This window comes from Mchenga conophoros, linkage group LG4, assembly GCF_057382185.1.
Source record: "Mchenga conophoros isolate Kocher_MC1m ecotype Shallow Benthic linkage group LG4, M_conophoros_male_GT1.1, whole genome shotgun sequence".
NCBI lineage: Eukaryota > Metazoa > Chordata > Actinopteri > Cichliformes > Cichlidae > Mchenga > Mchenga conophoros.
In genome coordinates, this window is record NC_140529.1 from 34,095,376 (window position 1) to 34,108,738 (window position 13,363).

Consider the following 13,363-nt stretch of genomic DNA (forward strand, 5'->3'; position numbering starts at 1 on the left):
TGCATAGTCGTTGGGGGATGCAAGTCTCATGTTCACAAGGATTAATGCAGAAAGGTTAAATTCATCTTGTTTAATTTGTTGCAGGACATCATTTTGTGGGTGTAACACTTTTTTTTTTTAAACCCAAAGCACCTAGCTTTGATTAAGGCCTATCCCTTAATTTAAACCCTGTCTGTCCTTGATGTAGTGATGAAGGTGGGGCTGAGATAGTTGTATTTCCAGCTTGTTGGTCAGGATTCAGTTTGGTATGTGGCCATGTACATTCAGACATCAGCCAGGTTGAAGAATGGTAGCTGAGAGGTTCACACTGGGGTTTCTGGACGCAAAATGCCAGAGCAGTCAAACCTAGCTGGCTGCAGTTTTACCTTGGCCTGAGATCATTTCAGTTTTAAGATTCTGCCCCACACCCCTTCTTTTTGTAAGTCCTGCAGATGAGATGGTCTTCTTGTGCTGGATCTATGAATCAGCTGTTTGACTTGGCCCTTCATAAAACTCTTGCAGCAGGGAGCAAAGAGAAGGAGAGGTTTAATCATCAGGTCATATTACCTCAGTGACCAGAACTGGGGCAACGGTGGTGATTGCCGGAAAAATTCAGAGGGGCGAAACAATTACTGTCACCTTAATGATGCAAGCATGCTATTAATCCTTAGAGATGGAGCCTTTTTAATCAACAAATCTCTGCCAGACTTACAGTGTGCCATCTTGTTTAACCTGCATTAAGAGATACCAATTAGAATTCAAGACAGTGCGTTGTTGTTTTTCTTCTTTACTAGCAACAACACTCAGAGGCCAAATAGTAAAGTCCTAGGGCCTTTATTCACTGTCTCCCACTGAATAAAGGCACTATGATTGGTCTACAGTCCCTGTGATTTTATGGCCTAGTAACAAAGAAATCCTTTATGAACCACTGCTGTTGTGGTTTTTACTACCTTCAGCAAGTTAATGTGCTACTGCCAGTCTGATCTTTCCAACACCAAACAAAAACAGAATTGATATTTTTTCTGGAATTTAACCAAATACTGGTACTTTTTTTTTTTTTTTTACCATGTTGCAACTGTTTGTTTGTTGTTGTTTTTTTTTTTGGGGGGGGGTGCAGAGCCCAAATGTAGAACTAAACAAAAGGCAAGCCTTTATAGAGGTTGATCAAGGTTCCAAATGTGATACAAAAAGTCCAAAGAAGTAGGAAATGCCAGGAAACATGAGGACACAAGAGCAGGACACACACTGAGGATTACACAAACGACACCAGAACAAAGAACAGAAGGAAGAGTGAGGTTTCTATAAACCCAGAAGGCTCATTAGGGATAAAGCATAGGTGGCAAAATCAAACAAAGGTGAAGAACAAAAACTTGCATGACCAAACATGGATACAAAAGACTTATATGAAATATATAAAATATAAATTAAAGATAGTGAGAAGGGAACACCTGAGGAGAAAGACATGAACACAGAAAGAGGAGATAGAGAAAAGAAAGAAACTTGCTACACAGTTACCGTAGCTTTTCTCATTAAAATTACTTAGAGTTATTTACTGTATCTTGTCAGCAACATAAAACCAATATTACTCATAGTTTTTTCAGCAGTATTTCCCTAAACCTTTAGTACTTTTGTGTCTTTTTCAGCTCTGTTTTTAATAATATTATTGTCATGCCAAAATACTCTGTTCTTGACATGAGGGATATATTATTGCAGAAGGAAATGGGCACTTGGTCAAAATCGCATTTCCATAAATCACATTTTCTTCAAAAAGATCAGCTGAGGTGGTCTGAGGTAGCCAGCTCTGTGGTTGTCAAGGTAATGGATGATAATGGTTTTGCAATGCAGACTCTGTTAGTCCTCAGAGTTCAGATTAAAAGGCTTTACTCACCAACTCCCTTCCTCCCCACATCTCACCACCTGACCCCACTCATCTCTGCCATCCATCTGTCTTTGGAAACAGCAAGACATCTAATAACCAGACACAGTGAACATCTCCAAGTCTTAACCGTTTCATTGGGAAGTGTTTTTCTTCTTTCTATTGAAAGGCAATAGATGTCTGTCTGTCTGTCTGTCTGTCTGTCTGTCTGTCTGTCTGTCTGTCTGTCTGTCTATCTATCTATCTATCTATCTATCTATCTATCTATCTATCTATCTATCTATCTATCTATCTATCTATCTATCTATCTATCTATCTATCTATCTATCTATCTATCTATCTATCTATCTATCTATTAAAAGCTCCTGCTTTGAGATGAAGTGTTATAGATTAATATTTAATGGCATATATAATGAAAAGCCTGGGTCTTAAATAATCAGGTGCCATCTCATCTTTATAGTACCATAAGGTACTATAAGGTAAGATACCTTATAGTACCATATCACACTATTAGAGCACTTCACTGTAAAAGAGTACTTTATTGAGTACTTTATTGATCCCCGTGGGGAAATTCCTCTCTGCATTTAACCCATTCACTCAGTGAAGCAGTGAGCAGCCATTGGGCGCCCGGGGAGCACTGCAGGCTTGCTTGTTGTTCCTAGAGTAATAGTAGAATGGGAGGCAGAGCCTTCAGTTTTCAGGTCCCTCTTCTATGGCACCAGCTTCCAGTTTGGATTCGGGAAACAGACACTATCTCTACTTTTAAAATTAGGCTTAAAACTTTCCTTTTTGCTAAAGCATGTAGTTAGGGCTGAATCAGGTGACCCTGAATCCTCCCTTAGTTATGCTGCAATAGGTGTAGGCTGCTGGGGGATTCCCATGATGCATTATTTCTTCTTCAGTCACCTTTCTCACTCACTATGTGTTAATAGTAGTGCTGTCAGCGTTAATCTCGTTAAAATGACCTTAACGCCAAAACCGCATTAACGCGACAAATCTCCATTAGCAAGTTAGCGTGGCTCGCCCCGTGCGTGGGGCTGCATGGCGCTAATGCATTAACAAGCTAACTGCCGTGCAGCCCCACGCACAGGGCGAGCTGCGCTAACTTGCTAATGGAGATTTGTCGCGTTAATGCGGTTTTGGCGTTAAGGTCATTTTAACGGGATTAACGCTGACAGCACTAGTTAATAGACCTCTCTGCATTGAATCGTACTTGTTATTAATGTCTGGCCCTCTTCCACAGCATGTCTTTCATCCTGTTTTCCTTCTCTCTTCCCAACCGGTTGTAGCAGATGGCCCCGCCCCTCCCTGAGCCTGGTTCTGTCGGAGGTTTCTTCCTGTTAAAAGGGAGTTTTTTCTTCCCACTGTCACCAAAGTGCTTGCTCATAGGGGGTCATATGATTGTTGGGTTTTTCTCTGTATGTATTATTGTAGGGTCTACCTTAAAATAGAAAGCGCCGTGAGGCAACTTGTGATTTGGTGCTGTATAAATACAATTTAATTTAAACTGAATTTAACATACTTAGTTGAAAATGTATTTTCTCCAATCTGGGTAATATGAACTTTTTCATCATACTTTAATTTTCGTTACTGATTAAGCACATTTTATAATAAATATTCCTATTTAGGATGAGTTCATGAATAATGTTATGCCCTTTGTTATATAACTACTGCCCTAAACTGTGATTGAAAGAGCAGTGACAACAGCTCTTAGATTCTCTCCACACAACTGACCCTGTGAAATCATTTGACCCCAGTCTCAAATGATTTCACAGGCTTTTGTTGTGCACACTTCCAATACACTCAGCAATGTTTTTAATATACTAATCTTTCTTTGTATCTGTACCTGCTCCACCTGCCAATCTAAAGTTATTTTCTGATTAGAGAGCGAAGATCTCTCCCCAGCACCCTTTTGTTTGATCAAACTGTGTTTCTGTTTTTGTGAGAGCGCATGTGTGGTCAGCTTGAATTGGTGGCCAGACCCTGTCACACAAATTCCTTTTCATTCAGCTCAAACAGAAAGAAAGAGAGGAAGACAAAAAAGGGTGAAAGTAAGAGTGAGAGAGAGAGAGTGAGTTAGAGGCTGGGGAGAAGGGAGGAGAAAGGGGGAGAGGGAGAAAGCCAAGAGACATTTGTAGTTGAGTGGACGAGCACAGACAATCCCTGGCACACAGCTTTTTGAGTGTCATGTAAACCACCCCTTCGCTCTCCCTTTTTGTCCCATTCACTGCCTGCCACCCTCCCTTCTCTCTGCCCCACCCTGTGGTCTCTCTGCTTTGGTCTTGGGGGGGTTGGTTGCCTGGCTGTATAAAAGCCCTGTTTGTGCCCAGAACGAGCTCCATTCCCCAACATGGAGAGTCAGAGAGTCCAGTCCTCGTACAGAAAGCGTTTTGGGCCCCAGAGCTCGAGCAGCTCTGGAGTCAGAATTGGTGGCCTTTCTTCTAGCCGCCTCTCCTGGCATGGCACCCCTCGCAATGTCACCCACTCCAGTCCTGTGTCGCGGATCTCCCTGGGCTCAAGCAGCACAGCCCTGCTGCTGGGGAGCCCCGTTGACCGGCTGGACTTCTCAGCTGACTCTCTGTTGAAGGCCCAGTACAAGGAAACACGAACTAACGAGAAGATGGAGATGATGGGCCTGAATGATCGCTTTGCCAGTTACATAGAGAAGGTGCGCCTGCTGGAGCAGCAGAATAAGGTGCTGGTGGCAGAGCTGAACCAGCTGAAGGGGAAGGAGCCAAGCCGACTGGGAGACATCTACCAGGAGGAGCTCAGGGAGCTACGACGACAAGTGGATGGTCTCACCAACAACAAGGCTCGACTGGAGGTCGAGAGGGATAACCTGGCTGCAGATCTGGCTGTACTTAAGCAGAAGTAAGAGGGAGCAGGGCAGGACTTCTGTGGGTGGAGGATCATGTAGATGTGATGTATGATCACACAGTAGTACCACCCATTTGTATCTCTTGTAGAGATTGCATATGTATGTATAAGAATAATGAAAGAAATGCAAACTCCTTTTGCTTTCTTTTTACTTGAATGCACACTCTAATAATCAAAGACTTGATTTTTGTGATATCATTGGCATTTTGTGTTATGTTTAGGGTTATAAGCTAAAATTTAAATGAATAACCATTTTTTTAAAAGATGGAGGAGTAGGAATGAACCCCCTATGTGCTTCCTTTACTCAAATATTATAGATTTTTTAGAGTTATGTACTGAATTTCAATTTCATATTTCATATTTCAGTTAGTGTGCAGATGTTTTGGAGCCATGTTTATGTTAAACCTTTCCATGTTCTTGATTAAAGCATAGTAGAACCTGAAACACACTCTGAAAAATATATTTGGACTGTGAAAAAAAACCCCACAAAGTGTGTTTTCTAGACAAATGCTTTTGGTTAGCTGGTCTTTGATTGGAAAACACATTCAGCTGGAGTAGATTTTATGTATTTTGGCACAAAATAAGACAAACTCTTTCCAGTGGAAAGGTTTTTTTTCTTAGTTTTCTTTTATAATTGCCAGTTCATTTATATGCAGATTTCAGACCCGCTGGAATGCAGCCCACTGTGCTCTGCCCCAGCTTTACTCCTGGATCCCTCTTTACAAACTTGATCCTCACTGAACCCCTTGTCCCCATTGAGTGAGTGCGAAGGAATGAGGGAAACACAATGGTAGCCCAACACAAAGGGAACGACCAGCCGGGCAGATGTTTACTAGTCCCCTGTTACTCCAAAATACTGATTCACTGCCATTGCATATGCACCTTTTTTTTTTAAAATTTAGATGCATATGTGGCATGAATCTATAATTTAATCTTGTGAATGACTGACTTGAAGCCTCTAATGGTTCGAAAGGTCTCTCTCACACTACATCCTCCGATTACCACGCAGCTGCTGGTCCTCTAAAATAATGCAGCATGAATAGTGATGATTCTGGTCAGAGGTCACTTTTGTGATTCATGCTGCTCTTCTTGAAGCCCTCTATTCAGCAATCGCTCCATGAAGCCATACAGATGCTTAGAGTTCCATGTCACTGTGTGCATGGCAGATGGATTGTAGGGTGGTGCCTATCTGTGCACGAGGCTGTGCGTAGATGCGTCCTTTTTATGTCTCTGTGTGTGTCTGCTCCATCCCGTGGGAAAGGCTTCTGGCTGCTAGATTCGAGTGAATGTGTAATGATGCGTAAGCTGCCCTTTCAGCTGAGCCCCGCACATCCCCAGCAGCATGGGGAGCAGTGGTAAAGCTGATATCGCGAATCTAATCGATGTGCTTAAATATATGTTTTTAGCCCTTGCAGATGATACTCTGTTAAACATAAATGAGAAACTGTAAAAAAAAAAGTTTAAATCCGTCCACGCTTGTTTCCTTCTTGCTGAGTTGTGAAGGAGTTGACAAAAAGGCATACTCATGCACAACAAGTTAACTCAAAATAAATGCCGTGTTTATGATTTTTTTTGTCTATAAAAGTATTTTGCAGAGCAAAAACTGGAAAGACTGGATGTTCTATTAACCTACAAAAAACAAATTTGAGTAATTTTTTTTTATTTTGGGGATTTTTCTCCTTTGTGTGACTTAGACTGCAAGATGAAATCGGGCTCCGACAGGATGCAGAAAATAATCTAAATGGCTTCAGACAGGTAATTCTGTTCCCTGAAATCATCAACTAAATAATTTAGACGTTCGGTATGACTGACTATCCAACTTCATCTCCCTGTGTGCTCATTTCTTGCATAGGATGTGGATGAGGCATCTTTAAATCGTGTCCAGCTGGAGAGGAAGATTGATGCACTGCAGGACGAGATAAACTTCTTGAAGAAAATTCATGAGGAGGTAAGAATACAACTGAAGGAATAGAAGTCACGGAGGAGAAATATTAAGGCACCAATAATTGCCACTAACCACAATCAAATTTGGGCTTCCTCCTTGCAGGAACTGCGTGAGTTACAGGAGCAGATCATGGCCCAGCAGGTCCATGTTGATCTTGATGTGTCTAAACCAGACCTGACTGCTGCTCTCAGAGACATTAGGGTCCAATATGAAAACATGGCAAGTTCGAATATGCAGGAGACTGAGGAATGGTATCGATCCAAGGTGAGAAGAATTAGCTGTCTGACATAAAACACATATTGTATATGTGTGACAATTCTTTTTGTATTTCCTGTGAAAATTTAAAAAAAATGCACAAAGATAAAGATAATGTTTCACAGCTAATAAGCTAATGCACACACCACATACGAACGAGCTGTTTCACCTTTGTACACAGTTTGCTGACCTGACAGATGCAGCCAATAGAAATGCAGAAACCCTCCGCCAGGCCAAGCAGGAAGCCAATGAATATCGTCGTCAGATCCAAGTGGTCACCTGTGACCTGGAGGCTCTTCGTGGCACAGTAAGTACACCAGATCCCGCAGATTACACAGACATTTTGAGTTCACAAATTACACTGCAGTCAGATGGACTTTTGGCAAACACACACTTTTTTGTTGTCTATAAAATAGCCTGTTAAAACTATAATTCTATTTAAGAATGAGTCACTGGAACGCCAGCTCCGGGAAATGGAGGAGCGCTGTGCCATGGAAACAGCGGGATACCAGGATACAGTGAGCCGACTGGAGGAGGAAATCCAGGCACTGAAAGAGGAGATGGCAAGGCACCTGCAGGAGTACCAGGATCTCCTCAATGTCAAACTGGCTCTGGATATTGAGATTGCCACATACAGGAAGCTCCTGGAGGGAGAGGAGAGCAGGTGAGTTAGAGTTTGTCTGGTCAGATTTAACTATAAATCATAGTATGTGATACTGATTTTTATTTATTTTTGTCTCTTTTCTTCCAGGATCACGATTCCAGTTCAAAGCTTTTCCAACATGCAGTTTAGAGGTCAGTTTAAATTTTGAACCTCGGTATTTTCTTCCCTTGACTGATTAAATTGTTTTTGCTGTAGAATACCAGCAGTTAAACTGGACAGTATTTATTGGTTAAAAAGAGATTAATCCTGTACCTGTACTCTAAACCAAATGTGAACAGAGGATAGTGTTTCAGCAGGTTTGGTCAGAGTTAATATCCTTTCACTCTCCCTGTGTTTTTCCCTTAGAAACTAACTTGGACACTAAAACTCCTGAGGCCCATGTGAAGAGAAGCATCCTGGTTCGAACTGTGGAGACCAGGGATGGGGAGGTATGTGGATGAACACAAAGAGCAACACTGGATCGTACAGACATAGCATACCTCACTCTCCTCACCACCAATTTATTTATTTAACTTTAATTTATCTTTTTAATCTGCACACATTTCTCATTTTCCATGGCATGTCAGTGGTCTGCAGCATATGTTCTAGGAGTCATAAGGACAGAACTTGGCAAACTAACTATATTCTGCTACTGTAATCAACCAGCCACTTAGTAAACCGAGTGAATTAGTGCTTGTATAAGTCTTTCACACTGCTTCAGGACGATCTGCACATTGCACCTCTAACCCATTCCCTCTGGAGGGCAATGTTGAACTCTTCTGCAGATTTTCACAGATTCACTGTGGCTCAGTACACCTGATGCCTTGTGCAACTGATACTAAAAACCCACGAGAGATTTGTTCTTTTTGTTATTTTTAACTGAATTTTTCCCCTTTTCAGATCATTAAGGAATCAACCACTGAACACAAAGATCTTCCTTAAAGTTTCAAGACCAGCTCATCCATATTTTCCTTAGTTACTACCTGGGGATTCTGAATGTGCATTATTGGATATTACTACCATTTTTATTTGTTTGTCTCCAGACACAAAAGCTACCCCATCAAATTCACTGCATCCCTCTCTTTTCCCTCCTCCATCACCTGCTTCTTTTTATTGCAACCACAATATAACCACCGATTGTACTTAGTCTCCCTTGTCAGAATTTCTCCTGAAAGATATCTCGGTGTGGCTTTGTGTACAGCTCCACCATAAACCTGAAGTGTTTGCAGCCCAGTCACCTTACACCATCTTTAGATTTTTCCAATAAAAATTAAGTAAGCTGTTTTAATTTTAACTTGAGCTGACAGGACAGATTTTTAGCATTGATTCTGATTAAATGACACAGAAGAGGCACAGAATCCTAGTGATTATGTTTAGCATGTAGCATGGTGGAGATTGATGTGCAAGTGAAATAAAGGAGGGAGTTGCAGATGCAGACACTTTAAATGGATTTAGGCAAGTACTGGCAGATATGTGTGTGTACTGCAGCTTCTGTCAGAGCATGTGAGTCTGAATTGTTGTTTTTTTCTTTTAACCCTTCGTTTGGTTTTATTTTGATTTTTCACTCCCTTTGTTCTAGTCTCTACTTGTTCATTACTTATTGAATGTAAAGTATAGCACACATGCATAGGTAGATACATTATATGCATTGCATTGGAATGACTGCCCAAACAAAGCTATCTCTGCTGCTCTGGGGACTTAAATCTGCACAACCAGATGGAAGTACAAATAAATGTGCAGATACAGGTCGTGAGGGAGTAACTATGGCGACTTCTAGAGCGTTCATTCGCTCTATAAAAAGTGTAAGAGCTTGTCAGCAGCACCATTTGTGTGGGGCCTCTAAAATGCCCTCCATCACTGTCCTTTCACTCCTCTGTCTCTTCTTTAGCATCCTCTGCCTCTTGAACACAACCTGATAAGGGCAGAGTTTTTTGACACCAGGATGCGTCATGACATGCCCACTTATCCTGTAGCGATAACAGGAAAAGACAGGCAAGTTTACAGGTGTGGGTACTGACACGGCTTTTGCCCTGCAGCCTCCACCAAGTGTCAGCCAGCTCCTGTATTTTAGGCTGATAGCAGAGGAAGACGCAGAGACCAAGCGGTTGTTATAATAACCTCACATATAAACTGTGCTGCAGTTCCGACTTTTCCTTTTTTTCCCTTTTGAATGGGAGGAATTTAGATTTTTTTTTTTAAACTGCTGGAAGCATAGATGGACATCACAGTTCAAACGCTGTAATCCAAGCCCCAACTTTTGTTGAAACCCCCACAGAGTGTTGACAGGACCTGCCACTAATGAGAGTGGTGCTACGCCAAAGCTGGCTGTGTCTGTACTTGTCGCCAAGGACACCATGTGTTCATGCCTAGCACCCTTTACACTGGAACTTTCACCCCCATCCCTCAGCCACTTCTCCCTTTTCCTCTAATAACACTTAGCAACTTATTTTGTTTTACTGAATGTCAAATAGAAGTTGTTGCTCCTTTGCTCTTTAGAAACCTCTGCAGGTGTGAATATAACATTAGTTTTGACCAGTGCCATGAGCTGTGATGTCATGTTAACAAAAATAAAACAATTTGTTTGCTGATCCCTCTTGTTTTTTATAAAAAGTCTGTCCTAACAGTGTTTTCATGTGTTCATAGTCATGTTCCTTTGCCTCTCATACAAGCCTGACACATTCATACAGTATATCAGCTCTCATCACTTTCAGCTGTGTTATGTATCCTGACAAGAGGGCTGACAGCAGCGGACAGATATTATTCATTGTAACTGATTGTTTCTGCCCTTCAAGCAGGCTGTACCGCTGAGCAGATGGGTTCACTTCAAGTTATGTCATGGCCCTGTGTGAGTTTCACTGTATGTATGGGCCTAGATATCATTTGTGGCAAAAGATAGTATGGCTTGAGATGCAGATAAACATTTCTACTGGACTGATAAACACATGATCTCAAAAAGTGAGTTTCCTACATTGTCAGAGGTGTCCTTATACGTCATTTGGGCTACAATTTGAGTTTGAGTTTTTAAAGGATAGATATTTGGATTTTTTTAAATTATTTTTTGGCTTTTGACTTTTATTTGCAGACAGGAAAGAGAGCAGGGGAAAACACATAGCAAAGGGCCACAGACTCGACACTAGGCCACTCCATTTCAGGCACCTACACAACCATGTCTGTCTCAAACTACTCGTCAGGTGTTAAAATATAAACTTTTTTTGCTCCTGAAATTATCCCTCTTATTGATACTGGCCACTAGTCACTAATTTAATTTAAAGTTTTAATGAAAGCTTAAAGACTTTTTTTAGGGATTATTTTTTGCACATATTCACTGTCTTTGATTTTTTTTTTTTTGATTTTTAAAGATACAAAACTATATAAACTTCAGATTTTTTATTTATTTATTTATATCTATTTATTTATTCACTGCACAGGATGTTTAATTTTTTTTATTTTTATCACTTTTTCTTTTTTAATCTCCAAACTGTTATGGAAGGATTTATTTTAGTAAGCAAAGCATGTTTTGATGTACCAACAATGGGAATAGGAGTACTGTTGTAAGACAATTTAAAAACAAAAGACAATTTACTCTTTTTAAGGAGTTGTAACAGGCTCTGAATCTGGTCTGTTAACCAACAGTTACTGAAACGGGTCAAGCTTGTGCTGCACTCCAGTGGGTGTTTTTAGTTATAGGGTTCAAACTATACTTTGAACTCAAAGGATTTTCTTTGCCTTAAATAAGGATTAACAAAAGCAGCTAAAAGGCTGAAAAGACCAAGTAATAAAAGACTTTAAATGTGATTCATTTGTTTTCCCTACTCTTGTTTGTCTTATGGTTTTGTTTGCCAAATTTATCAAGAAGTAAACTGTCTCGAAATGGTGAAAAAACATGTCTAAGTATGATCTGTTAAAGCAAACATTTGAGTAAATGAAGTAAATGCAATGTTTTTCAATACCTAACATGGTAAATTCAAAAAAGCTGACTGGTTTCACAGACATGAACACGGTTTTCCTCCTAAATTTAGAAAAACGTCACACCCTGCCTCACTGGCATTAGTGGTGAGTTCTTTTTATTTTCTTACCAGGTGAGTGGAACATGTGTATTAACTCTATAATTCCCTTTGTATCATATTTGATACGTGAATTTCTGATACCTCTATCTCATCAACAAGATCAATACTTGCCATAATTTTAAAATGAATTTTCTGGTTATTTTTTATGGGTTGGGTCTTACAGGGTTAAAGTATGATCCAGTAACCGTCCGTAAGCACAGCATGTGTCTGTTTTGTCCAGCTTTTATCAGAAGAATGGAGGTTCTCAGGTCTTAACTGAAGGCAACCCTGAGCTGAAGGAATTCCAAGCAGATAAAACTCTCAGGCAATTGGCCCCGTTTCCCATCTAGTCCTTTTCCACAAGGTTGAGAAGGTACAAAGGGTTACAGAGACGTGCATTTTTCAGGCTTATCTTTTTACGGTGGATGTGAGGTAGCAACAGCTGTCATGCATGCATATGTTATGTACAGAAGTCACAAATGCACACAGTGCCAACACCTTTTTTGAACTATGTAAATCTGAATATCAAGAGAAAAAATAAACCTCTGAAATTGATTATTTTCACCAGGAAATTCTATGTTTCTCTAATAAATTCTGCAGAGATACTCAACTGAAAGAAGCCGACTAAATCTTGCAGGTGAATTACAGAGAGGATTTATCTACACCATTTAGACAAACAATTTGGATTAGCTTGTTCTAGCGTCTCAGTTGTTAGGATTTGCTGCAAAATATGGTTCGAGTCACACGGACGACAGAAAAGACTCTCACAGCGGCCGTTTAGAGTATTTTGGCAGTTGCTTTTTTTTTTTTTTTGCCCAACAACAGGTGATTCGAAATGATAGAATTATAGCCACGGGAGATACTGTCATGAAAATTTTAAAGTGTGTATCTGAGATCAAAATGAAGGTTGAGTTCAAAGGCTTGTCTGATCCCACCCACAAACACCAAGTAAAGGGCATCTTTACTAGAGGAGGCAGATGGTGCCTTACTTTACACTCCTGTCCCACATGTCTGTTAATTTGTAACTTAACCCACTTTTGTATCATTGGCATACCAGCTGGTATTATCTAGACATTTAAAGCTTAAACAACAAATCAAATTACTATGCAAATACATTTAAAAAAAATTATACTTGGATGTTCCAGAAGATATTCAGGAAAGTTAGAAATTACACAAGCACCTAGATGCGAAACTAAACAAAAATATTTCACCTAATTTTACATATTCCTAATTGGGTTTTTTGTTTTTGTTTTTTGTTTTTTAAGACAAAAATAAGACAATCAAATCACACTGGAGTGGTGATAATACATGTTCATTAACTTCTCATAGAGGAAATAATCAGGGTGATGGCGAATCAGGGCAAATTCACGTGTATAGCCTTCCAGTCAAAGCTCTTTGTCTTTCGTTGCCCTCTTTAGTGCACATTCCTGTGTGAGAGCCCTTTGGTGGCTCTCACACCACAGGGTCATGGGGAGGCATGTGTGCTCCTTGGTTAATTTTAGCCCTCATTTCATCAAGGCCGTTGAGACAAAACACAGAGCCACTACCTCAACCCGTCTAGTGAAAGGTGAACCGTCTGATCTCCTAACACCTTTTTCTGTCTAGGTTTCAGTGAACACATGTCTTTGGACAAAGTGGAAGGATGACTTCTTAAACACATTTGTCTGCTGGCAGCTCAAAGGGTCATGAGTGGCTTCCTGGTGGGTTTCTGTCACATTGTTTGAGTTTTTGCATGGTGAAGA

The 13,363-nt window shown here is 40.4% G+C and overlaps 1 protein-coding gene across 1 annotated transcript; it reads left to right on the forward strand.

Annotated features, from left to right (window-relative positions):
- Positions 1–4,183: 4,183 nt before the first annotated feature.
- gfap (glial fibrillary acidic protein) lies at positions 4,184–10,163 on the forward strand. The gene is made up of 9 exons (XM_085271982.1): positions 4,184–4,726; positions 6,427–6,487; positions 6,585–6,680; positions 6,780–6,941; positions 7,114–7,239; positions 7,376–7,596; positions 7,684–7,727; positions 7,942–8,024; positions 8,476–10,163. The coding sequence occupies exons 1-9, from the start codon at positions 4,206–4,208 to the stop codon at positions 8,515–8,517; spliced, it is 1,356 nt and encodes a 451-aa protein (XP_085128108.1). The 5' UTR covers positions 4,184–4,205; the 3' UTR covers positions 8,518–10,163.
- The last annotated feature ends 3,200 nt before the right edge of the window (positions 10,164–13,363 follow it).

Coding starts and splice junctions, on each gene's coding strand:
- gfap (XM_085271982.1), top strand. CDS start 4,206: ATGGAGAGTCAGAGAGTCCAGTCCTCGTACAGAAAGCGTTTTGGGCCC. Junction 6,488..6,584: donor ATCTAAATGGCTTCAGACAG/GTAATTCTGTTC, acceptor TTTCTTGCATAG/GATGTGGATGAGGCATCTTT. Junction 7,728..7,941: donor TTCCAACATGCAGTTTAGAG/GTCAGTTTAAAT, acceptor TTTTTCCCTTAG/AAACTAACTTGGACACTAAA.